The 26991-nt window shown below is 42.2% G+C and overlaps 1 protein-coding gene across 1 annotated transcript in view; it reads right to left on the bottom strand.

The window, feature by feature from the left end:
* Positions 1–5985: 5985 nt before the first annotated feature.
* The window catches only part of AMN1 (antagonist of mitotic exit network 1 homolog), a 28025-nt gene continuing 7019 nt past the window's right edge, over positions 5986–26991 (bottom strand). The window contains exons 3-7 of the mRNA XM_081212083.1: positions 23051–23195; positions 21276–21493; positions 16762–16818; positions 15858–15969; positions 5986–6568 (exon numbers count right to left, since the gene is read on the bottom strand). Coding sequence (XP_081068209.1) covers positions 6495–6568; positions 15858–15969; positions 16762–16818; positions 21276–21493; positions 23051–23195 — 606 coding nt within the window. The 3' untranslated portion in view covers positions 5986–6494. The remainder of the gene's footprint in view (positions 6569–15857; positions 15970–16761; positions 16819–21275; positions 21494–23050; positions 23196–26991) is intronic.

Consider the following 26991-nt stretch of genomic DNA (forward strand, 5'->3'; position numbering starts at 1 on the left):
TAGTTGCCCCTTATATACAGGTCACTTTCTGAAACCTTTGTTCTCACAAGCAGGTAGGACCCGACAGAAATGATTCGGTTTCTTTTGAGTGTCAGTAATAGCTTAGTAACACAGAGTGACCTTCTACACATTAGCTGGAGAGAGAAAAAATCAGGAAAAACGAGTCCGATAAAATCACTATAAATTGTTGTGATTTGGAGCTTTAATCTTGAAATCCAAGTTGAATTTGAGTTTGTGGGTGTCTCTGGTAACTCTTTCATCATGGATGTTGGCTTATGTTACGGACATACGTTCTTTATTATTCTATTAATACTATTGCTACAAGCCTCCCATGGGGTTTGGCTAGAATAATAAACTTGCAAACTGAACCTCCCATCCACCCATCTGTCAGATGGGGGGAATGAGTGGGAGGCATCTACTAGGTTGCACAAATAACTCCCAACTCCCTAGGCCAGCAGCCAAGCTCCCAAAGCAAGCAGGTAAGCATATGTGGGATGGCTCTGCAGCAAGTACCAGTTAGTTTCAGGGTTATACTGACTACCAAGATGACCTTACACATATGGTATTTGGCAGTGACTGCTAAATTTACACAACACTGCTGAGTGATGCATGGAGAAACAAAAGGATACTTTTGATGCTGATTGGTTTACATCTGTTTCTTTTATTGTCACCCAGAGGAACCCAGACCCACTATAACTCATATCATTTTGGCTTCGGTTATTTAACTTAACATGCTATTATTATCTGCCTAATACACATAATGCATGTATTTTCCTTTTATCTGATGATCAATACCCATTATTTCATGTTATTCTGAATAAAAATAATCTCATAAAAAATGTAAAATCTACATCAGGGCAATAACCAGGGCGACCAAACTGCCATAAAATAGCATGCAGGCTTTGACTTCTACAGAATGTTTTATCAGAGGAGGGGATGTGGGATAGAGTTGTTTGCTGTCAAAGCCACAAGGATGTATATTTTCTCACAATCTCAAGAAAGAATGTGGCAGGATATACCAGACATTCAAACAAGACTCCCACTATGTGCTATGCAGGTTTAAAGTTGCACTTAGGGCAGCTGAGATGGAAAAAATGTATAAAGGTTAGCATTTTCCCTTCCCAATTTTTGAAAATATAAATCAAGCTGTTACCTACATCTGTCTCGCTCCTTAAGTGAAACACACAGGTTCCTTCGTAGACAGAAAACAAGGAATCAAGAGAAAGTAGGTAGCTTTTATATTAACAAAGCTAGATGTTAATTTTAGGTGGCATGCAAGGTAAAAAAGCAAAAAGAAGTCAAATTGGGTAGTTTTACTTAGTACTTGGAGTGTTCTGTCAGAGAATGAAGTCCCATCTTTGGGTAGTAGAAGTCCAGTTTGCAACCAGCTGTTGAATGGCCGAATTCGGTATTATCCAAGTCATTTAAAAAATGCTAGGTGCTTTTATTAATAATATAGCTAAATGGGATCTCCAGATTCAGAGACAGCATATCTTTGAAAGTCAGTTTGGGAGGGAGGGAAGGAAGCAACAGATGGGGAAGTATTTTGCCTTCATTCTCTGCTGGTGGGTTTCCCAGATACATCTGGCTGAACTTTATGGGGAACAGGATGCTGTACTAGGGGCTCTTCTGCTAATTCTATATTTTTTTTTGGGGGGGGGAATCCAACCTCTGGTATGTAGGCTTTGAACAGAACAGCAGTCATTTCAAGAGTAAGAACATACAAGGGGGTCCCCACTTAAGCAGAGGCCGCCACACACATTACTGGGATGCACATGAGAGAGGATTCCCCGATTCTGCCCCCATCCCCTTTTGGAGCTGAAAATGGTGCACTTGTCAGCAGAAGTGCTTGTGCTGATCACGCGCAAGTGGGGAGGTGCCAGTACAGGCTTTATTAAATAGAAGACATAAAATGTAAGACCCTCACCTGGTTTAGCTGGCCAGTCAAAGCCATTCTCAGGGTGTGGCCGCTGTTGTATGCTGACAGCTTCTAGGAGCCACAGGTGAGAGCTGGGTGCAGGGTGGGAACCAAAGGTGGACAAAGGAGCATGATGTGTCCCCCACCAGAGGTACAACCCCTCCTCAGTCCTAAGTACACTTACTAGAGAGTAAGTCCGATTAAACATGTACAAAGTCAATCTACAATTCAAAATAAATTTATAAGAGTAATTACTTAAGCCAACCTTATTATGCAGTTACATTCACTTAAATGCATTCTATTGCTATTAGTAAGCAATTTTCAAGTTCAAAAATATTCAAACTGTGTTGCTAACAGCCACAATGAAAATTAGATTAAATAAAAGACAGCAGGTGTGGGTAGATGAATTAAAGCTGTGTGGTTTTCACTAAGGCTGAAAACATTGTGCTGTTGAGTCAATTAAAGTTGTTAACACAGATCTGACCTTTGTGCTTTAATCAGGCTCTAATCAAAACTGTTTTCTGCAAAAGAAGCAGCTCAGAGCACACTAAATAGAAACACAAAACCTTTCTTCATTCAGATATTGGGAAGTCCACCTTCTGCCCTGAACATGTTCATTTATTCCTTTGATTATCCAGCACAACTAGTGGAAGTGTTCTCGGAATATTTTAAGCTTGTGTTCTCCTTGGTCATGAAAGTTGCCGCTAGCAGCCTTGAAGCAAGAATGTGGAGCGGGGCAGATATATTAGTAACTTTAATGAGGCTGTTATTAACAACCATAGATATTTCTATTTAGATTTATTTCTATTTAGTATTTAGTGTTATATAGGTATATAATATAAAATGATACAAAATGAGATAAAACCAGAGGTTTTTAACTTTATATAGTATACTATGCTGCAGATTGACAAGACACTCAAATCCTGTTGAAACCCTTCATTTGAATACTCATTTACTATACAGCGGAAAGGAGCAGCCAAGCATACTAGGACTCAATTTCTTGACTTTAAGAAAGCCGACTTCATAAAACTTAGGTGGGTGAGATCCCATGGACAGTAATACTAAAAGGAAAGGGAGTTCATGATGGCTGGGAGTTTGTTAAGAGGGAGATAGTAAAAGCACAACTTCAGGCAATACCAATGAGACGGAAACATGGAAGGTGCCTAAAGAAGCCAGGGTGGCTATCTAAAGAACTTTTAACTGAGTTAAGATTAAAAAAGGATGCATACAAAAAGTGGAAAAGGGGGGAAACCACAAAGGAGGAATTCAAACAAATAGCCAGCACGTGTAGACACAAAGTTAGAAAAGCTAAAGCACAGAATGAACTCAGGCTTGCTAGAGAGGTTAAAAGCAACAAAAAAGGTTTTTATGGGTATGTTTGTAGCAAAAGGAAGAACAAAGAAACAGTGGGGTCACTCAGAGGAGAAGATGGTGAAATGCAAACAGGGGACACAGAAAGGGCTGAACTCCTCAATGCCTTCTTTGCCTCAGTCTTCTCCGATAAAGAAAACAATGCCCGACCTGAAGAATTTGGAGCAAATGATTCAGCAGAGGAAACACAGCCCAGAATAACTAAGGAGATAGTACAAGAATACTTGGCTAGTTTAGATGTATTCAAGTCTCCAGGGCCAGATGAATTGCATCTAAGAGTATTAAAAGAACTGGCAGATGTGATCTCAGAACCACTGGCGGTCATCTTTGAGAATTCCTGGAGAACAGGCGAAGTCCCAGCAGACTGGAAGAGGGCAAATGTCCCTATTTTCAAAAAGGGGAAAAGAGAGGACCCAAATAATTACTGCCCAGTCAGTCTGACATCAATACCAGGGAAGATTCTGGAGCAGATCATTAAGCAAACAGTCTGTGAGCACCTAGAAAGGAATGCTGTGATCACCAATAGTCAGCATGGATTTCTGAAAAATAAGTCATATCAGACTAACCTGAGCTTGTTTTTTGACAGAATTACAAGCCTGGTAGATGAAGGGAACGCAGTGGATGTAGCCTACCTTGATTTCAGCAAGGCATTTGACAAGGTGCCCCATGATATTCTTGTAAAGAAGCTGGTAAAATGCAGTCTTGACTATGCTACCACTCAGTGGATTTGTAACTGGCTGACTGACCGAACCCAAAGGGTGCTCATCAATGGTTCCTCTTCATCCTGGGGAAGAGTGACCAGTGGGGTGCCACAGGGTTCTGTCTTGGGCCCGGTCTTATTCAACATCTTTATCAACGACTTGGATGATGGACTCAAGGGCATCCTGATCAAATTTGCAGATGACACCAAACTGGGAGGGGTGGCTAACACCCCAGAGGATAGGATCACACTTCAAAACGACCTTGACAGATTAGAGAACTGGGCAAAAACAAACAAGATGAATTTTAACAGGGAGAAATGTAAAGTATTGCACTTGGGCAAAAAAAAAATGAGAGGCACAAATACAAGATGGGTGACACCTGGCTTGAGAGCAGTACATGTGAAAAGGATCTAGGAGTCTTGGTTGACCACAAACTTGACATGAGCCAACAGTGTGACGCGGCAGCTAAAAAAGCCAATGCAATTCTGGGCTGCATCAATAGGAGTATAGCATCTAGATCAAGGGAAGTAATAGTGCCACTGTATTCTGCTCTGGTCATACCTCACCTGGAGTACTGTGTCCAGTTCTGGGCACCACAGTTCAAGAAGGACACTGACAAACTGGAGCGTGTCCAGAGGAGGGCAACCAAAATGGTCAAAGGCCTGGAAACGATGCCTTATGAGGAATGGCTAAGGGAGCTGGGCATGTTTAGCCTGGAGAAGAGGAGGTTAAGGGGTGATATGATAGCCATGTTCTGTAGGAATGAAAAATCACGGGGGACGAGAGAGGCAGGTGTAACATGAGGCGTCTGTCAGGGCGGGCCCTGGGAGCCTCTTTTATTGAATATTGCAAGCATTGCCACAGGTGGGCCTGTGGCTGATTGGTTGATACATACACAAAGAAACTTGTGATTGGTTAACATAAGTACAAGGCGGGGATTACATGTGAGAGGTGGGATTTACATATGATCATTTATCACTGATACATTAAAGGCTGAGAATCGGAGCTAGAACTAGACAAGCATGAAGCCTCCTAATTAAATTGTAACTAGAGATTAATATGGCACAAACAATTACTAATGATTGATCATAACATGAAACAATATAACAATCAAGTTCTGTAGATGTGGTCAGCTAGGCATGAAGAGCAGGTCATGTTGTTTTCCATGAGCTTAGGATGTCTGTTACTAATGATTGATCATAACATGAAACAATATAACAATCAAGTTCTGTAGATGTGGTCAGCTAGGCATGAAGAGCAGGTTCGTACAGTGTGTGCAAAAGCAGAGAAAAGCCTACAAGCAAGACTTCCCAGAATGCAAGAGAAAAGAAGCAAGGCTTCCCCATAATGCAGCAGTTTTGTGCAGAAGGAGAACTAACAGTTATGTGCAGAAAGAGTACTTCCCTTTAATGTTCAAATATATAAAAGGATGTCACATAGAGGAGGGAGAAAGGTTGTTTTCTGCTGCTCCAGAGAAGCGGACACGGAGCAATGGATCCAAACTACAAGAAAGAAGATTCCACCTAAACATTAGGAAGAACTTCCTGACAGTAAGAGCTGTTCGACAGTGGAATTTGCTGCCAAGGAGTGTGGTGGAGTCTCCTACTTTGGAGATCTTTAAGCAGAGGCTTGACAACCATATGTCAGGAGTGCTCTGATGGTGTTTCCTGCTTGGCAGGGGGTTGGACTCGATGGCCCTTGTGCTCTCTTCCAACTCTATGATTCTATGATTCATTTTTCTCTGGGAATGCACGGGCTGCACATGATCAAACAACTCTTATACAGGGTTTAGGAAGAAATCCAAATTCCTAGACTAGATAGCAGTATACCTTCTAGTTTTCACTACTATGTTCCTTACTGGGCCAGAACGTGGTATCCTGGCTAGGAGATATCAGCACAAAGCCATATGTTAACATTTTCACTCAAAAACAGAAGCCATGAGTACTATAAACACATGCATTAATTCTTTGGAATGAAAGAAAATACATTCACAACTTGAAGATGGTAGGAAAATTTATTTCAAAACAAGAACCAGCATGCAGGAAACAAAACCTCATGTCTCCAATTATAATGGCTACCTAGAAACATAACTGACCCTCCCCAAAGTGATGGCTGCGCAAGTGACCTTACAAAATGCTTAGATGCAAAAGTGGCTGTCATGTCTTGCTGGCTCACCATCTGCCACATCACATTTTCCTGTTAGTTCTTCACTGCCACAGAACTTAACATTTGAACATAATGATTCCTGAATTACAGTTCTGACCTGTTGCTCTTACATGAACACTAACAACTTCCTATTCGTAATCCATCATGTGGAGTGGAAAAAAGAAAAACATTCTCGTTAATCAAGAAAACCAACACGGCATTAGTGCCACTACCTTTGGCAGTTGAAACAGAAACGAAGCATGTCAGTGGGAGACAGTACACTCTACAACACCAGAGACATGCCGTTCCAGGAATGGTTATTTTTTGAAAAAGAGATGCCATCAACAACTAAAGAAAAATCAATAAACAGTCCATGAAACCTGCTTAAACTTATTTGGTCCAACCAGCTGTTCCAGGGCTTCTCGAGAACGATCTGCAAAACAAGGAAACAAGGATGATATGTTGTAAATAAAAATATGCCCTTTTCCCTTATGGGGTATCCAAGAGCCCATATAGAGTCCTTACATAGGTTCCCTATTGGTAGGAGAAAATAACAGAGGCCAACCAGAGAATATTGAGAAGCAAAGCAGCTAGTAAGCTTGATCTTTATTGATCTGTTGCAACAGGGTACCCCCCTCACACGCAGGAGAGGAAGAGGACCCAGAACAATGGCCTGCAAGGCCTTATAAAGACTTTTGAAATTCCCCTTCTCTAGATCAGGACCACCCCCAGAAACATTATGCATACATCACAGAAGGGGTGTAACCTAAGACCACCCCTCAGATACATCCCACCTCCATCACAGAAATTTAAATGTTGTTTTTCTCTTGTCCTTGTTTATCTCCTGTCTAGCAGGTTACTTGATTGGATTTTCTGGGGAGCCTGGCCATTCTTTTGTAGTGCTAAAATACTTATTTCCTGGGCCAGGTCACAGGCTCACACCTTATTCAAACACAGATTAAAGGAAGAGACAATGGGGAGGCTTTTCCATTTTTAACCTTGCAGAGAAAGGATTTGGTCAGTTTAGGAATCAAAATGGTTCCTGTGCTGATCTATGTATGTGCAGTTATGAACATTACTATATATCTAAAACCATAAAATTCCTATCACAATATTCCCCCCTTTGGGGCTAGAATTTTTCTTAAAAATTTTTGCCCCACAAATAACATCGTATGTTGTAAATGGATGTGTTTGTATAAATATATCATAAAAATAACACATGTTGCATTTTGCTACTAAATTACTTGTGGCATTCTAACACTTTGGGAGAGACCATTTACTCAATAGTGTTCTATGCTTTACACCTAGCAGGAAGGTAAGGTCCACTAATGACTGAAAAGTGCAGTTTGCTTCCCCCCCCCCCGCCATTTTTGTGTTCTCAGGTGTCAAGGTAGCTCTTCTGTGGTCTCACACTGACATAGTGCTACAACAACACATCCCTTCTGTTGAATCCCCTCAGGGCTTTCATTTAACCATGTCGCCTGGCATTCACCATAGCTGGCACAGGTTTTGGGCATCTCGTGAGGGAGAGGTCTTCGCCTTGGCCTTTAGCTATGGGATTTTATTATAGGCTGTGGTCTTGCACTCGCACAATGGGAAGTTGCTCACTTGCACTTAAAGGACCAAAAGCTAATTGCAGCCTGGATACACTTGCCCAATTCGAACTGAGTCCAATTTGAATTTATCTTGCCCCATGGTTCTCAACTCTTCAAACCAATCTGTTAAAAGAAAACCATTCTTAACAAGGGCAGTTGTCCAAATAAGTCAATTTAAGTCTATAAGGGATCATTCCTGCTAAACCAAAGCATATCCACCTTCATGTTTCTTAGAAGCTTCTCCTTGGTAAAGCAAGTTTTAGCACATTTTTTTAAAATGGGTAGGGAAGGTTGGCATAGTGCCAGGTGGGACAACGAATTGTGGTTATCTAAACATTGGACTACACAATAGTGTGAGCTATTGGAAAGTATAAAATGCATGAGAATTCTCCACTGGTGTGTAAGGAATAAGACATTAAACATAAAAACAGTTACACACAAAAATTGCCCCCCCCCCTTTGTGGAAATCACACTGTCAGACTCATTTCAACATTCTTACATAATAACACATAATACAAAACAAAATAATTAAATATCTGTTGCATATCTGGACACAATTGTGATCTTTTACGTATGTATCTTTTGAATCCTGGAGCAGAGGCTTGAGGTTCAAGTGAAAAAATGTCCTTGCAATTCAACTCCTCCCCCCTTTGTCAGGTCCACTCCCCCCTTTGGCAGTCTATATCCTTTGAAAGAGATAACTGTGGGCACTTTGAAAACTCTGGTGTTGCAGGTCTTGTGAGTTGAGGGGTTGTTGCTGCTTTTCATCATTGCACATCTGTAGAAGTGATATCCTGTAAGGGGGCAGGGTTTTGGGAAGACTTAAAAACACAGTTACACAAGAAAGGGGCAAAAGGCAAAAAGGATGTCCTCCAGTTTCCATGGGAAGCTGCAAATATCACATTTCCATATAATTACAGTTATTATCTGCTAAGTTTGTTTGCTTTCCTTCACTTAATTTTTGTTGTTGTTGTTCTTTTCATATTATAAAATAAAAAATTACTCCACATGTATAGAAAGAGAACTGTAAAAAATACAAAGGTTAAAAAATAAAAAGGAAAGCAAAAAATTAGATTACCAGTTAGATGAAAACAAACTTGACACAAAAACATCAGATTCAGAAAAGAACTATTATTAAATATATTATCAAAACCACGCAGATTACTACTAGACTGAAAAAAAAAATACAAAGGTTAAAAAATACAAAAGAAAGCAAAAAATTAGAATACCAGTTAGATGAAAACAGACTTGACACAAAGACATCAGATTTAGAAAAGAATTATTATTAAATAATACAAAGATATTATCAAAAACCGCACAGATTACTACTGGACTGAAAAAATGGGAAAACAATGGGGAAAAACTTAAAATTCACCATATGCTATCTGATAAAAGAACTTCATGAAACTGACTTTCAACATGTGATGAACATGTCCCCAAAGTAAAACACACACACACACAAAATGAGCTATGAGGAACCAAAAATAAATAAATGCTAAGACACACAATTAATAAGCAACCTGAAGTAACCTGAAGTAATCTGTTTTGGCATTCTAACATCCCAAATGAAAATAAAAGTGTTTCTTGATGTGACATCATCAGCTGTAATGTTAATACTGGGAAATGAGTTAATACCAAGAAAAATGAATGGCAATTTAAAGTTGTGCAGGTACCTTGCACTAGCCAAAATGACAGAATTAATAAGAAATGCTCAGGCAAAAAGGTAAACAAATACCATTCCACAAACAATGTTTGGTTGTGCTTCGATTAATTTCATATATATAATGGAAGAACTGATAAAACGAACTTAATAAACGAAACAAATTATTTGTAACCTAAAAAAAAATGTCAAAGCCACAAAGAGATAGATGGAAATCAACTAATATAGCAGGGATTCAGACTTGTTTTGCTGAACAGAAAGAAAGTGACTGTTTGGCTTTAAGGGAAGAAAGACAAAAGAAAAACAAATGCAATTACTTTTTATAGAGTATTTAAATCACTGTTTGCATCCCCTCATTATCATTTGTGCTGTGGGAGAAAAGAAAGGTCACTCTGTTAAAAGGGAAAATTATTTCATGTGAGAGGTCTGTCAGGAAATGCTGTTCCTAAAATGCATAGGCATATACACACCTGTTGAAAGGGAAAATTATTTCATGTGAGAGGTCTGTCAGGAAATGCTGTTCCTAAAATGCATAGGCATATACACATACACACACACACACACACACACACAAAAAAAACTTATGAAATTTAAATCCCATTGGGGGGGGGGAGAAACTACTCAAGAGAGGAACTCACAGTGGGAGTGCTTTGATATTTACCTGTGAAAAGAATTTGGCATGTCCAGTACTTAACTATTGTCTTCCTGGAGCAAAACACATTAAGGATGATTTCCCTTAATGGTTCCAAGTTTTACATTTGAAAGAAACCTCCTTTCCCCCCTTACAGTTCCCCCCTTCCTCTTTCTCTCTTCTTTAGCTGATCTAGCCTCTGTGCATGTGCAGAGTTCATGTCTCAGCAAACCTTTTATACCATTGAAAATGTTGCATCTTTTGGCTCAATTAGAATAAGGAAGGGAAAGGTAAGGAGTAGATTTTAAAAATAGGGTTAGATTTTAAAACAAAAAAGAGAAACTCAGCAATTCAAGTATTCACCATTCAGCCCAAGCAAACTGAGACTGCTTCCTTTATGTACAGGAAAGGGCTAATATCCCTCTGGCCATTCGCGGAACAATCAACCGCTCTCTTATTTATGAGTAAAAATGGCCAGAGAGTTAGAATTCATAGGATTTTTTATTTTTTTATTTTTTAACATTCTCAGTCATGGTCAAGGCTAATTCTACTTAACTATATGAATTTTTATGTGCTTAAACTTTTAATAGACTTTTAAGTTTGATTTTTTTTTTTTAATAGTAGACAAAATGATAAATACTGTAATCACTCAACTGCCTGATATTACCAGTTGTGCTTCAAAACATCATGGCTTTTACCTCTCACCTTTTAAAACTAAAAAGCAAATCTGGGCTGGATTTCAACTCATCAGCCACAAATTGGGAAAGTTGAAAGGGACCTGGGGTCATCTAGTCCAACCCTAAAATACAGGGTTCATAGCAAGATTTGTACTACCAGAAACACACACATTCACCTCTCACCTTTAAAAACAAAGAGCAAATCTGGGCTGGATTTCAACTCATCAGCCACAAATTGGGAAAGTTGAAAGGGACCTGGGGTCATCTAGTCCAACCCTAAAATACAGGGTTCATAGCAAGATTTGTACTACCAGAGAGACACACACATACTTATGTACACAGACACAACTGGGGAAGAGACCACAAGCCATGCGCCTATCATGTACTAAGGAAGAGGAAAATAAAAGTACCCAACCCTTTTAGCAGATCTTGAAGCTAGTTTGAGTGAGTGTTTACTTCCTTAGACTAAAGAGTGAAAGTTCCTAGATAAATTATCTTTAAAGACTGAAGTGAACATTTTTCCTAAGATAGGGAGAGGATCTCTTATAAAGCATAGTTAAAACAGCCATAGATTTGATTTAAAAGGAATACAAAAGTGACAATTTTTCCTGAACTTGCAGAGGAATAGTAAGCCTAATCTATGCCCCCCCCCTCCTTTGCAGTTTCCTTTAAAGGAAGCTTACTCGGAAGTAAATTTACCTGGCACAGAATAAGAAGGAGAAGGAAAAAAAACCTGAAAGAGACAGAATGAAACAAGGGGGGGCATTTTCTAAGAAAAGAGGCCAGGACGTCTTATAGAGACTGATACCAGGAGCCTTACAATAACTCTTCTGTCCAACCAGATCAAAGTTAAAACTGGACTCATATATTTTTCTTAGAAGGAACACCATACTTTCATAGGCATATGCTTAATGAAATACATACACTGCATTTTAGCTTGAGAGAGCAGTTGGCTCAACTAGGCTTTTGCAGCAGAAACATTAGGTTAACTTAGACTGGAACACAGGTATACTTGCAAACTCAAAAGTTACAACAAAACATTTACCATTAGACTTAAATCGCCCTCCTCACTTAAACTAGAGGAAGGAGGTGGGGTAATTCCCCTTTCAGAACACAAGTAGCACGTATACAGGATTTTACCACTTGGGAGGAAAACTCTTTTAGAGCCTCTCTCAAATAACAAACATTTGCACACTCCATTCTCCATTTTGTCTTGCTTTAAGATTGATAAGGCTCAACATGGCTTCCTTAGATTTAGAATTTGGAGCAAGCTTGCATTTTTATTTTAGATGGCACATTTAAGATAAGCAGCTGCTGGATGTTGCCTAAGCACAATTTAAACACTGGAAAAACGTTTCTTAAACACAAATTGAAGGGGACTGTCAGAGTCCAGGCGGGAAGTAAGCACCAACTGGGCTTCTTTCCCATCAGGAGTCTGTGGGTTCATTTCTTTTGATTGAGGTGCACCCATTTTAAGAATTTTAATAGCGCTAGCTTTTACTTTTATACTGCAGTCGGGGTTTTATCCCCACTTTTCAGGAAACACAATAAATAACCCACAGTACACTCAATTTGGACAACTCCGAGAATTAGTACTGTGACACACCGCCGTTCGTCTGGCCTGACTTACTAGGCTGGTACAGCTGTTGGCCTTTCCTGGCTACTAAGCTAACAGTGCGGTCAGCGATCTCAACCCCCCCCCCCTTTGGTCATTACTCAGCCAGGGAGCCCACAGCAACCTCCTGCCTCTTACAATCTAACCTGAGAGTTCCCTACTGGACGCTTGCGTAGCGCAGTGCCAGATTGGGACTCAGAAATGACAAAGAAGGAAAGGAATCAGGTGCCCTTGCTTTCTCTGCTCACAGGTCATCTCTAACAAAGATCGCCATGGCAGAGGTGCGGCTACACCTGGGAGTTATAGTTTTGGGAATTATAGTTTTCAGTGCAGAAGAAATTGCACAACCTTTCTGGGCAAAACTCCGAAGGAATAGGTTGGCATACAGAGTTAAGTGGAAGAAATCACACACAACCTTTGCCTGGGCATACTCCGAAGGGCTAGGGCTGGTGTTGAGATTGAGGGGACAGAAAGAAGAAGGCATTTTTTAGATGAGGAAAAAGTAGAAATTTTAGATTTGAAGGGAAAAGGAAGAATTAAAGAATTTTGGTTGCTGTGGTTTAGAGACCCCAACCCACTACCCGTGTTTCCTACTTAATACTCACTTCCGCATGCGCTGTTCCTGGTGATCCCACGATGTCTTGACTGGTTGTTTAAGGCCGGCCTGATCAAGCTTTGCTTCCCCTGGTTAGCCTCGCTGAACTCCAAGTTATTGCCAGACCCTGGGACCGATGGAAGACTGGTTATTCCTCCTGGCAAACTGCCTGGTGCGCGCTGGATAACCAGTCCTTCCTCGCTTCCAGAATCCGGGTAACCAAAAGTCCCTTCGTGCGTGGTCGCCATCTGTTGTAAATAAAAATATGCCCTTTTCCCTTATGGGGTATCCAAGAGCCCATATAGAGTCCTTACATAGGTTCCCTATTGGTAGGAGAAAATAACAGAGGCCAACCAGAGAATATTGAGAAGCAAAGCAGCTAGTAAGCTTGATCTTTATTGATCTGTTGCAACAGGGTACCCCCCTCACACGCAGGAGAGGAAGAGGACCCAGAACAATGGCCTGCAAGGCCTTATAAAGACTTTTGAAATTCCCCTTCTCTAGATCAGGACCACCCCCAGAAACATTATGCATACATCACAGAAGGGGTGTAACCTAAGACCACCCCTCAGATACATCCCACCTCCATCACAGAAATTTAAATGTTGTTTTTCTCTTGTCCTTGTTTATCTCCTGTCTAGCAGGTTACTTGATTGGATTTTCTGGGGAGCCTGGCCATTCTTTTGTAGTGCTAAAATACTTATTTCCTGGGCCAGGTCACAGGCTCACACCTTATTCAAACACAGATTAAAGGAAGAGACAATGGGGAGGCTTTTCCATTTTTAACCTTGCAGAGAAAGGATTTGGTCAGTTTAGGAATCAAAATGGTTCCTGTGCTGATCTATGTATGTGCAGTTATGAACATTACTATATATCTAAAACCATAAAATTCCTATCACAGATAAAATACATTGGACAATTCAATTTTCTCTAGGGTAAGAAAATTTGGAATTTGCTGCCAAGGAGTGTGGTGGAGTCTCCTACTTTGGAGGTCTTTAAGCAGAGGCTTGACAACCATATGTCAGGAGTGCTCTGATGGTGTTTCCTGCTTGGCAGGGGGTTGGACTTGATGGCCCTTGTGGTCTCTTCCAACTCTATGATTCTATGATTCTATGATTCTATGAAAATGCTAGGTAGGAAGGGTAATGCAAACGAATAATTTAGGGGGAAGAAGGAATGAGTTTCAGAGATCTTTCTACAAGAAATGGGCCTCCAGATCAGTATATTGATGCTGCTATTTGCTGCATAAATGCTTTGCAGGCTCTTGTAATAAGTTTATTCTTCTCTTCTGGTTAAGCAGGTTAAGACATGTTTGTTTCAACATGTTTTCAGTTGTTTATATTCCAGTTTTTTCTGCAGACATTCATTCATTGTTTTAACCTATTTTACCCTTCACTGAATGGTCCCATACTGAGTTACAAAAACCTCACAATAAAACAGCACACTGTATTAAAAACATAAAATAAAATGACCAAACTAACAAAACAGCAGCACAGAACAGCAATGCAGCAGAAGGAGGGCAAGTTATTCCACAAACAGAGAGCCAACACAGATAAGCAACTCTCACACACCACTGCCTATCAGACTGCATAGGGCAGCAGAACTGCCAAGGGGGCCTCCCCTGCTGATCTTAACACTAGAGCAGGTCAATGTGGTTGTTTTGCTATTATTTCTGGGTTTTACTTAGGTTGCTTTGAAACTGTTGTTCTTATTCTCATCTGTTTTAAACCACCTTTTTGGGGTGGAAAACACCCAATTTTGATTGAACAAAATGTACTAGCATCAAGGCAAAATAATTTTAGCAACATTGTATCCAGTACCCTTTTTCTTCCCCAGGGAGTACTCAAGGATACGCAGTACTGGGACCTCTTTTTGTTGTTAAAAAGTGTGGCGCTTACTCTAACAACTTCTTGGAAAAAAAGCACTGTTTGTATCTGATGCAGTTGAATTAAACAATTGCTCTGATAAACAAGCATATCTGGACAGAAGCCACACAGGCACACTGTCAAAACCTAAGTTATACAAGAATGTATTTGGCTCACATCCAAGCATACGAAGAGCAACTGTTTAAAATTGCATTTGCTGTGAACGTAATTTTAACTAAGTTGTGAAGGTGGACTGATTAAGTCAGGACAATGTTAGGCTTTTTTTTAGAACAGGAGAGATAAGCATATTGTTTCAAGATATGGAGCAGGGAGTAGTGGTGTACCATTCTGTCTCTGAAGACTGTTAGAAAAATAGAAACATGCCTCTTATTCCCATTTTAACAAGTTTAATTGTGTTGCATTGTGGTAAGGAAACATTTACCTATGTATTTATTATTTACTGCTCTATTACTGCTTGTCTACCAACATCTGCTTTTGACTATGATATCAGCTCTCCTACTGACCTAAGGTTAAATGAAATTACCATGCCTAGCATTCATTTCACCATTGCCTTGGTGATTATCTGTTGCATTCTTTCAGTGTACAAGGACATGTCCTGATTAAAACAGTTAGTTTTTATCTACTAGGAGGGGACAGTGAATACAGAATATGGAGTTCTAACTGCTCAAAATGGATTCAAACTAGAAGGAAAAGGGAGATTTATCCTTCAGCTTGCAATGAAAAACGTATTTGAAATATAAAAGCTAAAAGAGCAGCAAGAATATATCAAACCAGCAAACCAATGCACAATTACATGTACTGCAATATTTTAAAACCATTTAAAAGAGCAAAGTTAATTTAAAATCCAGTCCACTCACAATACCAACCAACATAAAAAACATCTTTAAACTCATTTAAAAGAAAATATGGGGCCACTGCTGAAAATACCCTGTCTCTCGTGCCCACCAGTGAGATGGATCCTGCTGGTGGGTCTGTGAGCAGTACCTTTGAGACTGATCTTAAGGCTCAGACAGGTTGACAAAATCTATTGTTGAACTTAGCTAGTAAGCTGCACTTTAATCACCTGTTATCAGTGGGCATCCATGGAACAGAAAAATGTATATCCTTGGACAACAAGTGAGAACAGCTTCCACAGCTATGTCAGTCAGATTCACACACCGTTCCATATGGATCTCCTATTTGGGACAATGAATACTAGCATCAGTAACTGTTACAGACAATAATGCAGGGGTCCCCAACCTGCAGCCCATTGGCCGGAAGCGGCCCAAGGAGGCCATTTAACCAGCCCGTGAGCCACCTCCAAACCAAGCTGCCCACTCGGCGAGTCCCACGTGCTGAGCGCAGCATGATAAATTGGGAAAACCGAAGCAGGGAAGGAAGGAAGTCCGGGCGCAAAATTGCGCAGGGTAAATAAGAAGATACAAAATGTTGAATGTAAAAGTTTATGTTTTATTTATTATTATTTTTGTTTTTGAAAATCAATAAAAAGCATTAAAAAAAACACCAGCGCAGCATGGCGCAGGGACTCTCTTCCACGGCTCCGGAAATCACTTCTGCGCATGCCCAGATGCTGAAAATTGCTTCTGCGCAGGTGCAATTTTTGGCGTCTGGGCATATGCAGAAGCGATTTCCAGTGCCATGGACATGCACCGGTCCAGCCCACAGAGGATCTCTGCAGGAGTGATCCAGCCCATGCCTGGTAAACCTTGCTGACCCCTGCAATAATGGAAAAAACCCATATGAGAGTAAGAGCCACCCTGCTGGATCAGACCAAAGTCCCATCTTGTCCAGCAGCATTCTGTTTCTACAGTGGCCAGTCAGATGTCTATTGGAAACCCACTAGCAGGGCATCTAGTCATCTTTGACTAATAGCCACTGATTTAATCCCTTAATTCTATTAAGAAATTTAAATATACTATTTACTAATAATAATGATTTGTACTAAACATGTTGAAAAGTTACGGTACCTTTAAATTCTTTGAACACATTCCACTAACAAGTGCTATTACACCGTCATCAGTAACCTGGATGGGACAAAATCAGAATTTTTGTTGGTACACTGAATAAAACTATAGTAACTGTCCACTTCAATAAACCAAAACATTAAAGCAATCCTGTAAAAAAAAACAACAACAACCATAGCAACTTCAGTCTGGTTTTCTTCAATTTGCATGTCTTATAAACTTGAATTTTACACAAATGGAAGCCAAATTAATATATTCTCTTTAAATGACAGAAAAATTATATATATGTGCAATAATGCCACTTTTCAGGCCTTTCTCTGACTTAGTACAAACATCACACTAAGCCAAAGCATGGCTTAGCAACAGAAACAGAGGAAGCTTCCTTATACCAGCTCAGACCACTGGTCCATCCAGCTCAGTATTCTCTCTCCTGACTGGCTCTCCTACAACTGTAGGAGATCTCCATGGATCTCCAGGGTTTCAGGCAGTGAAGCAGGACCTGGAGGAATTTTACCCTTATGCTTTTCATATAATCAGTTATCCATATAATCAGTTATCAAATATATTCACATATATTCACATATAACCAGAGATTTTTACAATGATTTTATAATCTATGTTTGAATCGTGAAAGCTTCTGCTTAGCTTAACAGCAAATTGCTTAAATCTGCAAACTTTAAATGAACTTTGTCCTAGTACCTTCTTGTTCTCTCTACAAGAGGTGAAGTGATAAATCAGATTTGCTGGTACATCTCCCCCCCCCCCTTGTCCAGACAAAGTCTATGCAGTGAAATAGGAAGGTGCTAACCGCAAATGTCCTTTATGAACAGATGGTCGCCTGGGAGTAACAGTTAAAGTTCCTCCTTGCCTTAAGTTTCTATTCTTGCAATAAATCTAGGAGAATGGTCAAGTCTGCCTCAAGACTGCATGTTCAAACTAAAAAAACAGAAGTTGGGAGAAGAACTCTTTGTACGGTCAGGAGCAAGGCTTGAATGCGCTCATTAGCTTATTTTGCTTTTGTTCGCAATTATATTTGATTATGTCATGATCTGTGATGTATGTACTCAGGTATAAAGCCCCAGGCCGACAGAGCTTGGGGCCCGGTCTTTGGAAAGGATTCCACTGGGTCAATTATTGCTCAGCAGTAAACCTCACCTTCTTTTTCTCCAATTGCTGCGTCTGTCAACTCTTGGACTCTATTTGAGTTGGTCACTGGTACCTTTATTAAAAACCGTTGCAACAAAAGTCTCTCTCAGGCCTACCTGGAGAGGCATGGGGTTGAACCTGGGACCTTCTGCATGCAAAGCAGATGAAGAATTTCCTATCTCCATTTATCTCTCTGTTAGGACACTCTTTTGTTTGTTAAAACTCAGTATTTTTTATTAGCAGTGCTGCTTAGCAACCCATGTATGAACTCTCACCAATCTAAGGAAAAAACCAGATTGCTTCACGTACATCCTGTCTTCTAATGTGAAAGAATTAAAAGTTGAGAATACATGAAAGGAGATTGGCCAGGCGGAACAGTATCACTGAATTTATGTTAATGTAGAGAATGAATATATTAATCATGGGTGATTAAGAATAGATGTTTGTAGACATGTAAAGAATTAATTAATTAGATATTAATTAAAGTAGACCTTGAAGGATGACAACGTATGATCACATATTATTATAATGAGAAGGCTGGAGTGGGCTAGTAAAAAGAGTACTGTATAAGGGTTTCTATTTGATTTAGAATGATGACCATAGGCTGTAATTCCTATGGGGAAGTTGTTGTAATCATTTGATTGGCTACTCAGAAATCATTTGTGTAATCTGAAAGTGTATAAGAAACATGGCTTTGCTGTTAGCTTCTGTTATCACTGTGCAGCTGCGTGGAGTCACAGGACTCTGTTTACATTCCAGAGACCTTGCAGTCTCACAGGAAAGGGAGACGGGTTGTGACGTTAGTGGTTTCCTGTTTCTTTGTTCAGTTGCTCTCTGCTTACATAGAGAGAGGATGTCTTTTCTGTTCTGCGTAGTTTAGAAATAAAACTCTTTACAATGTAGCCAAACCTCTCGTCTCTTCCCTGTGCTGGGAACCCTGCTGGATAGAATGTGCTTGAGGCCTTATCAAAGGCTCAGGTCATCAAACACGTCAGAGGCGATTTCAAAGGCTCGGCTCGGAGGAAGATGAGGCCTTATCAGCTTGGCCGAGCGGAGTTCCGACATTTTTATGGGGTTCTTGGAAGCCTCCTCATTTTTTAGGCTGTACCTATGTGCGTTTGTATTTCAATCTTTCTATCTTTTCACTTAAAGCCTGCATCCATTTCTTCTGAGTTTCTGGAAGGGATACTCCAGTCTAGGAACCCCTTTTAAATTTAGCCAAAAGCTGTGATACTCTGTATGAAGGTTTACTATGTTTATAACTGCTTTTAACCTTTCTGCCATTAGACACCCATTTATTACATTTCAAACTGGGGACCCACAAAGATTCAAGAATAGCAGACAGTTCCAAGCAAAAGGGAGCTTCCTTGGAAAAGTCACATCCCTGATCTGTAATTAGCTGGAAAAATAACTTTTGCACCAAATTCTGGGGAATATATATGTCTCATTCATGTATGTATGTATGTATGTATGTATGTTGAAGAGCAGCAAGAGTCAAAAGAGAAGAAGCAAACAAGCAAAGAGAGGAACAGGAAGAGTGGTTCTGATCAGAAAATGGAGAGGATCAATATGGAAGAGACCTCCAAGCATGGCGTGAAGGACACCAGCTATTTAATTGGTTTTCTGCACTAATGTTATGTGATGAATTGCTCCCTCTGATTATGCTTTATATTAATGCACTTGCATCACTGATTGCACCTATATTTAATTACGTTTCTGGATTTTAATTATGCCATGCCTTTGCCGCATTGATTACTCCCTCCAATGAATCGCTCCCCCCATCTGAATAAATGAATTGCTCCCCCTCCTGATAGAATTAGTTAACTGAGCCTCAAACCTGCAGATTGTATATTGTGTGATTGCTTCCAATATATCAACTTATAAATCTTGGGTGCTTTCTTTTCATTCACAGAATCACATATTGTTAAATATTAACCTTGCTTAGTGCAGCCACACAGCAACTGGTTTATTGGTCAATTCTCACTAGCTTTGGCAGGGTTACCCCTAGTCTGACTTATCTGCAGTTCCTCTTCTAGTTTCCTCTTTCACCTTATCTTTTCCATTTCCTTTCCTTTCACTTCCTTTTTTATTTTAATTTTGTATCTATACATTATTCTTATTATTCTTATTCTTATTATTCTTATTATTACATTACTATTCAGTAGCACTACTCAACCCCATTATCTTCTGTTAACTCTGCATTAGCTGTGCATGCAGCAGCCCTTAACCTCCGGCAGCCTCAGCAGTAGTGTTTCTGCTACAAAATTATCACAACAAACCCAAACTCTTCCTACATGATACTGCAGAATCTTTGTCTTACCAGCCCCCCAAAACAGGCAGAAACCTGGTCTTGCCAGGCCTCCCTGTCCCCATACTAGCAGACAGACCATGCGCCTACCAACTGTTGCGTGGTTGGATGCCCAGCCAGGAGCCTGGAAGGAGGCGCTGCCTGCCCTAAGAAGGCCGTAGGTAAGGACCTCTTGGGCATTCGTCCTCCAAAAACCAGGGAGCAGACCAGAACCACCATGGACAACCAGGTTCCAGGAACATCTAGGCACCAGGTAAACCCATCATCCTCTTGCTCTTCTCCACAGTCGTCAATAGTTGGCTCTCACTGTCTTCCCTTCTTCTCCTTCAATGGTTCATATTTCATATTACATTTTCCTGCATAATTTTACTATAACTATTCAAATCAGTTTTCCACTTTTATATCAATCAAATATTATTTACTCTGCTGAATTTATTTTAATACTGCACTCTGATAATGTAAGCTACAAGTGTAAAATGGGTGGGAAGGGAAGGGAAATGGGAAACACTAGATTTACAAGCCAGATGACTATTTTCGCAACAAAATTCACTGCAATTTATAGATAAGAGTCCACATTTCCTGTGGTAGGCTCAAAACACTCATTTTATCTAACGCAACCACACTAAGCAAAATTAAGGTACCGTATTTTTTGCTCTATAAGACATACTTTTTCCCTCCTAAAAAGTAAGGGGAAATGTGTGTGTGTCTTATGGAGCGAACGCAGGCTGCGCAGCTATCACAGAAGCCAGAACAGCAAGAGGGATTGCTGCTTTCACTGCACACCGATCCCTCTTGCTGTTCTGGCTTCTGAGATTCAGAATATTTTTTTTCTTGTTTTCCTCCTCCAAAAACTTGTGGTCTTGTGGTCTGGTGCGTCTTACAGAGTGAAAAACACGGTAACTGTGAAAGCAAAAGAGGCCAAATGCACTTTTATCAAGACAGTATCTCAAAATACCAATAGCAATTTAGTGAAGTAAGAGTCAGTTCTCAAGAGTATCATTTTAATCATGCCATTTTGCAAGATATCTATGCCAACAAGATATATATTTGCCAACAATCTTACTTGGGTAGATGAAAAATCCACACTATGTAAAGATTGGCAGTTCTGTCCAAGAGCTTGCAGTGATGTATCTGTAATGCTGGAACATCCACCTATGTTAACTATTTGCAAAAGTGGGCAGTGGAGGGCAAGGGCAAGGACTCCACTATCTGTAATGTTGCTACATCTTTTAAAAGAGACTTCACGTAAATAAGGGCATGACAAGGCCAGTGCTGCAACCCCTGTTGGATAAACAAAGCACATCATTCTCACGTTCATCTCCAGAAGTTCGAATAGAAGAGCATATTAGAAGAAATTATTACTTTAAGAGCAACATATCAAAAAACTTTGGGCATTAATATTACAAATTACAGTCAAACCTGAGGGATACTAACCTCAAATCTCAATTCTGCTTATAACTTTAGAATGCTGGCCACTTTGGGCATCATATTAGTATATTCATTGTGCTCTACTAATAATAGTTGCAATTCAGTATACAGTGGTACCTTGGTTTATGAACTTAATCCGTTCCTGAAGTCCGTTCTTAAACCAAATCCATTCTTAAACTGAGGTGCGCTTTCCCTAATGAGGCCGCCTGCTGCCAGTGCCCTTCCACCGTTCGGCTTCCGTTTCTAGACTGAGGTAAAGTTTGCAAACCGGAACACTATTTCCGGTTTTGCGGAGTTGGTAAACCAAATAGTTTGTTAACAGGGTTGTTCGTAAACCGAGGTATCACTGTAGAGTTAAGTGTCCTTAGGACCATTGATGTGAATGGGCATAAGTGTTAGCTTGTTCTCATCTAATCCTTCCTTTTCTATTTGTATAACTGGTACCTAAAATGACATTCATTTGCTTTATTTACATTCATATCCCACCTTTCTCCTGTAGTAGTGCTCAAAGTGATACACAAAGGATTCTGAGATGGTCTCCCAGACTTGGACTTCAGCAAGGTTGATGTATCATGTGCCTTTAGGCCAGGGTGGGGAACTTGTAGCCTTTCAGATTTTTATTAGACTCCAACTCCCAACAGCCCGTTATCCTAGACAATTGTCGGGGATGATGGGGTTTGCAGTCCAAAAATATCTGGAGAGCCAGATGTTTCTCACCTTTGCTTTACAGCACACCCTGCAACCTTGTAAGATACCTTGAAGGCAATCTAATCCAACCCCTTGCTCAGTGCAGGATCCACAATGGAGGATGCAACTGCAACACTCCTGGGAAATGGACATTCAGCTTCTGCTTAAATACCTCCAGCAAAAGAAAGCCCTTCAGCTCCGGAAGGCAGCTTGTTGCATAGCTCTGACTTCTTTTGAACCTTCCTTTCTAACTGCCTAATGTTCTAGCCCAAAACCATCTACTTGTGGGCTTCACATAAGCACCTGGCTGGCTCCTGTGGGAACAAGATGCTAGGCAAGATGCGCCCTTGGCCTGAAGCAGCAAGACTCTTCTTATGTTAAGTCTCTCGCATCTTTAGTTAAAAGCTCCTCACAAAGCAGGGTTGCTATTTGCTGCGATGACGTGGTTAGCTGGAGCCGGTAAGAGCAGATGGTGCTCTGGGCTAGATGGATCAATGCTCTGACTTAGCATAAGGCAGCTTCCTGAGTCATGAAAAAGCTCAAAACTACAAAGAAAGAGAATGTGTAGCCTTCAGAGCAGCATTTTGGAAGGAAATCCAATCCTCTGGGTATTTATTTACTAAAAATGATAATGAGAATCCTATTTGGGGAAGAAGAAGAAAGCCTGAATGAAGCTTAATTTCTTCACTGTCCTTTGAAATAAATATCACATAGAAAACAAACCTTCCGAAGTGACTGTTAGTCTGTTGCCTTTCCAAATGTTCAAGTTAATTTTCTTAAGTTGTTTGCAGTTACAAAGCTGTTGCAAGGCATTATCTGAAACATCACAGTCCCGAAGGTCGAGTGCCTCTACTGCAGGGTGCAAAACCTAAAATGAAAATATTTCTGTCAAGCTCTATGTGGCGCGGCACAGGAATGGGGAACCTTAGGCCTGAGGGCCAAATGTAATCTTCCATTCCTCTTTATCTGGCCTGTCAGGGACTGGTGGTGGTTGCTCGCGAGTAACCAGGCAGGACTCTGACCTGTCTTTTACAGGTTTTATTGGTGTAAACTATATACAGTGCAGAAACACAAAGTTCATGTCTGTCCTAGCCGCTTGTAGGTTCCAGGAGTGGCACCTTCCGGTTTCTCCCCAACATAAGAACTTCAGACACCCCAAATCTCTGCCTCCCCTCCTTACATTTCACCCCTCTGCGTAAGCTGGGTGACAGAAATGGCGTGTCTGTCTCCTGGCCAGCTGGTAGCATCTTTGCTGCGGCTCCACCGTGGGGGTTGAGGAAGGCCGCTCCCTCCTGTAGGCACACTCCTCCAGGCCTAGGGGGCGGGGCCCACACTCGCCACCGCTACTGTTTTAAGGACACTGATGTTGCCGCGGCAAATGCTTAATATGTTTTTATATATTTTAAAATGTTTTATAGGGGTTTTTATTTTTTATTTTGTTGTCCCACCGTGAACGGTGGTTTTTATTGATGTACTTCTATTTTGTTCTGTTTTAGTTTGGTTTGGGGTTGGCTATTGAGTGGGGTGGGGATTTGTTGTGTTGGTACAATTGTTTTTGATTTGACTTGTTTCTACTCTGTAAATGGAGGTTGGTTTGAGGCTTGGGATTGCTACCGTGGAGGGGCGAGGGAGGTATGGCGGTGGGGGCAGATGTCATAGGCGAAGGGGATCGAGATATGGATATGCTCGTACCCCTTCCAATCTGCGCCCCATCCCGAGGGACGAGGGTAGGGTGAGCAAGGATTACTCACCTCCGTCACTGGTGTTGTGCAATGCCAGGTCTATAGGCAAAAACCGCCACCCTGCGAGACTTCTTCACCTCGCAGGGGGTTGACCTGGCTTGTGTGACGGAGACCTGGGTGCGCGAAGGGGAAACTGTTACCCTACGAGAGATGGCGCCCCCAGGTTTCTCTGTCCTCCACCAGTCACGGACTGTGGGCCGGGGGGGAGGGGTGGCAATATTAATCCGGGAAAATTGTTCTTTCAGGGCTCTACCATCGCCATCGATCCCCGGCATTGAATGTGTTGGCCTAGTGTGGGGCTCCGAGGAGAGCTTGGCTGTCTGGCTGGTGTACCGGCCACCTAGCGCACCAGCAGCCACCCTGTCAGGCCTGCTGGAGGCGGTGGCCGGCTGGGCCTTGGAGTTCCCCAACCTATTGGTACTGGGGGACTTCAACATCCATGCTGATGCCACTCCCTCCTCACAGGCTCTGGACCTGGTGTCTTCCATGGCGACACTAGGGCTCTCCCAGTTTGTTTCGGGCCCCACACATCAAGCAGGCCACACGCTGGATTTGATCTTTGGCGCCGGTATAGATGTGATCATGTCTCCCTCGATGAAGGTGCCATGGTCTGATCACTACGCTCTGAAAGCCAGGATTGACTTTCCACCCCCACCCTGCTTAGGTGGCGAGCCGATTTGGGCTCGCCCGCAGAGGCTGATGGACCCTGATAGATTCCGTCAAGCCTTGCGGGACCTTGCTCCCCCTGGCGACTCATTGACTGAGCTTGTTGAGGGCTGGAATACCCAGCTCCTGGCAGCCATCGATGAGATCGCACCTAAGCGCCCTCTGCGACCCCGCAGAAACCGGGCTCCCTGGTTTACCGAGGAGCTTCGGAAAATGAAGCGGGACCTCAGACGGCTAGAGCGAGTATGGCGGGGTGCCCGTGACGGAGCCTCAAGAACATCTTATAGGGTTTTTATGAAAACCTATGAGATGGCAGTGAAGGCCGCTAAGAAGTCTTACTTCTCGGCCTCCATTGCATCCGCTAGCTCTCGCCCGGCGCAATTATTTAGTATAATCCGGTCTTTAACGTCCCTTGAAGGACAGCCAAATTTAAATAACAATCTGACACACAGCTGTGAGGCATTTGCGAGCTTTTTTGCGGAGAAGGTCTTGTCGCTCCGCCATGACCTCCCTGCCAATTTGGATACAATAAAGGAACTGGAGGCCCCTCGACTGTCCTCGGGTCCAGTATTGGACCACTTTGACCGGATATCTCCAGCCGATGTGGACAGATTCCTCCAAGCTGGAAAGCCCACCACCTGTCCTCTTGACCCGTGCCCGTCATGGCTGATTAGAGCGTGTCCAGACGAGGTGCGGGGCCCCCTGGGGGATATCATCAATTTGTCCCTTGGCACCGGGATATTCCCAGGGGAACTGAAGGAGGCGGTGGTGCGTCCGCTCTTAAAGAAAACATCGTTAGATCCCTTAGATCTATCCAATTACCGCCCGGTCTCGAATCTTCCATTCCTGGGTAAGGTGATTGAGAGAGCGGTTGCTGAACAGCTTGGTAGGTTTCTGGATGAAACATCTGCTTTGGATCCATTCCAGTCCGGCTTCCGTGCTGGTCATGGGACCGAGACGGCTCTGGTCGCCCTAACAGATGATCTCCGCAGGCAGCTGGATCGAGGCGGGTCGGGGCTGCTGATTCTTCTAGATCTGTCAGCAGCCTTTGACATGGTCGATCACGAACTCCTGGACCACCGCCTTGCCGACGTGGGGATCCAGGGCACAGTCCTTCAATGGCTGCGCTCGTTTCTCTCTGATCGGGGACAGAGGGTGGCGCTTGGGGGGGAACTGTCATCGCGTCACTCCTTGGTGTGTGGAGTGCCTCAGGGTGCGATTCTCTCCCCGATGCTTTTTAACATCTTTATGCGCCCCCTCGCCCAGCTTGTCCGGAGTTTTGGGCTGGGCTGCCATCAGTATGCTGATGACACCCAACTCTATCTGTTGATGGATGGCCATCCTAACTCGGCCCCAGACACACTGACCAAATGTCTGGAAGCTGTGGCTGGATGGTTACGTGGGAGCCGGTTGAAGTTAAATCCTTCGAAGACAGAGGTCCTCTGGCTGGGGCGGGACGATATGGGATCGAGAGGGCAACTCCCATCTCTTGCGGGGGTGCAATTGGTGCCAGCACCGTCCGTTAAGAGTTTGGGTGTAATCTTCGATACCTCCCTTTCTATGGAGGCGCAGATTACAGCTATAACAAAGGCGGCATTTTTCCATCTCCGCCAAGCTAAGCAGTTGGCCCCTTATCTCTCTCGCCCTGACCTAGCCACTGTGATCCATGCGACGGTCACCTCCAGACTGGATTATTGTAACTCGCTCTACGTGGGGCTGCCCTTGAGACTGACCCAGAAACTCCAGCGGGTGCAGAATGCCGCAGCGAGACTCCTTACAGGGTCTTCGCCGCGGGATCACATTCATCCGGTGCTATACCAGCTGCACTGGCTCCCGGTGGAGTACAGGATCAGGTTTAAGGTGCTGGTTTTAACCTTTAAAGCCCTATACGGCCTAGGACCCTCGTACCTACGGGACCGCCTCTCCTGGTATGCCCCACAGAGAAACCTACGGTCTACAAATAATAACACCCTCAAGGTCCCAGGCCTCAGAGAGGTTAGGCTGGCCTCAACTAGAGCCAGGGCCTTCTCGGCTGCAGCTCCAACCTGGTGGAATGCTCTGTCACAAGAGACTAGGGCCCTGCGGGATCTGACATCTTTCCGCAGGGCCTGCAAGACAGAGTTGTTCCGCCAAGCTTTTGGTCAGGGCGCAGCCTGACTCCCTCCTCTGGCAACCTGCACAGAATATTGTTTAATCGGTTGCCATCAATTTGATTTTAACTAATTTTATAATGAAATATTTTTAGAATGTGTTATT

Source organism: Podarcis bocagei (assembly GCF_964188305.1).
Source record: "Podarcis bocagei genome assembly, chromosome: 10".
NCBI classification, from domain to species: domain Eukaryota; kingdom Metazoa; phylum Chordata; class Lepidosauria; order Squamata; family Lacertidae; genus Podarcis; species Podarcis bocagei.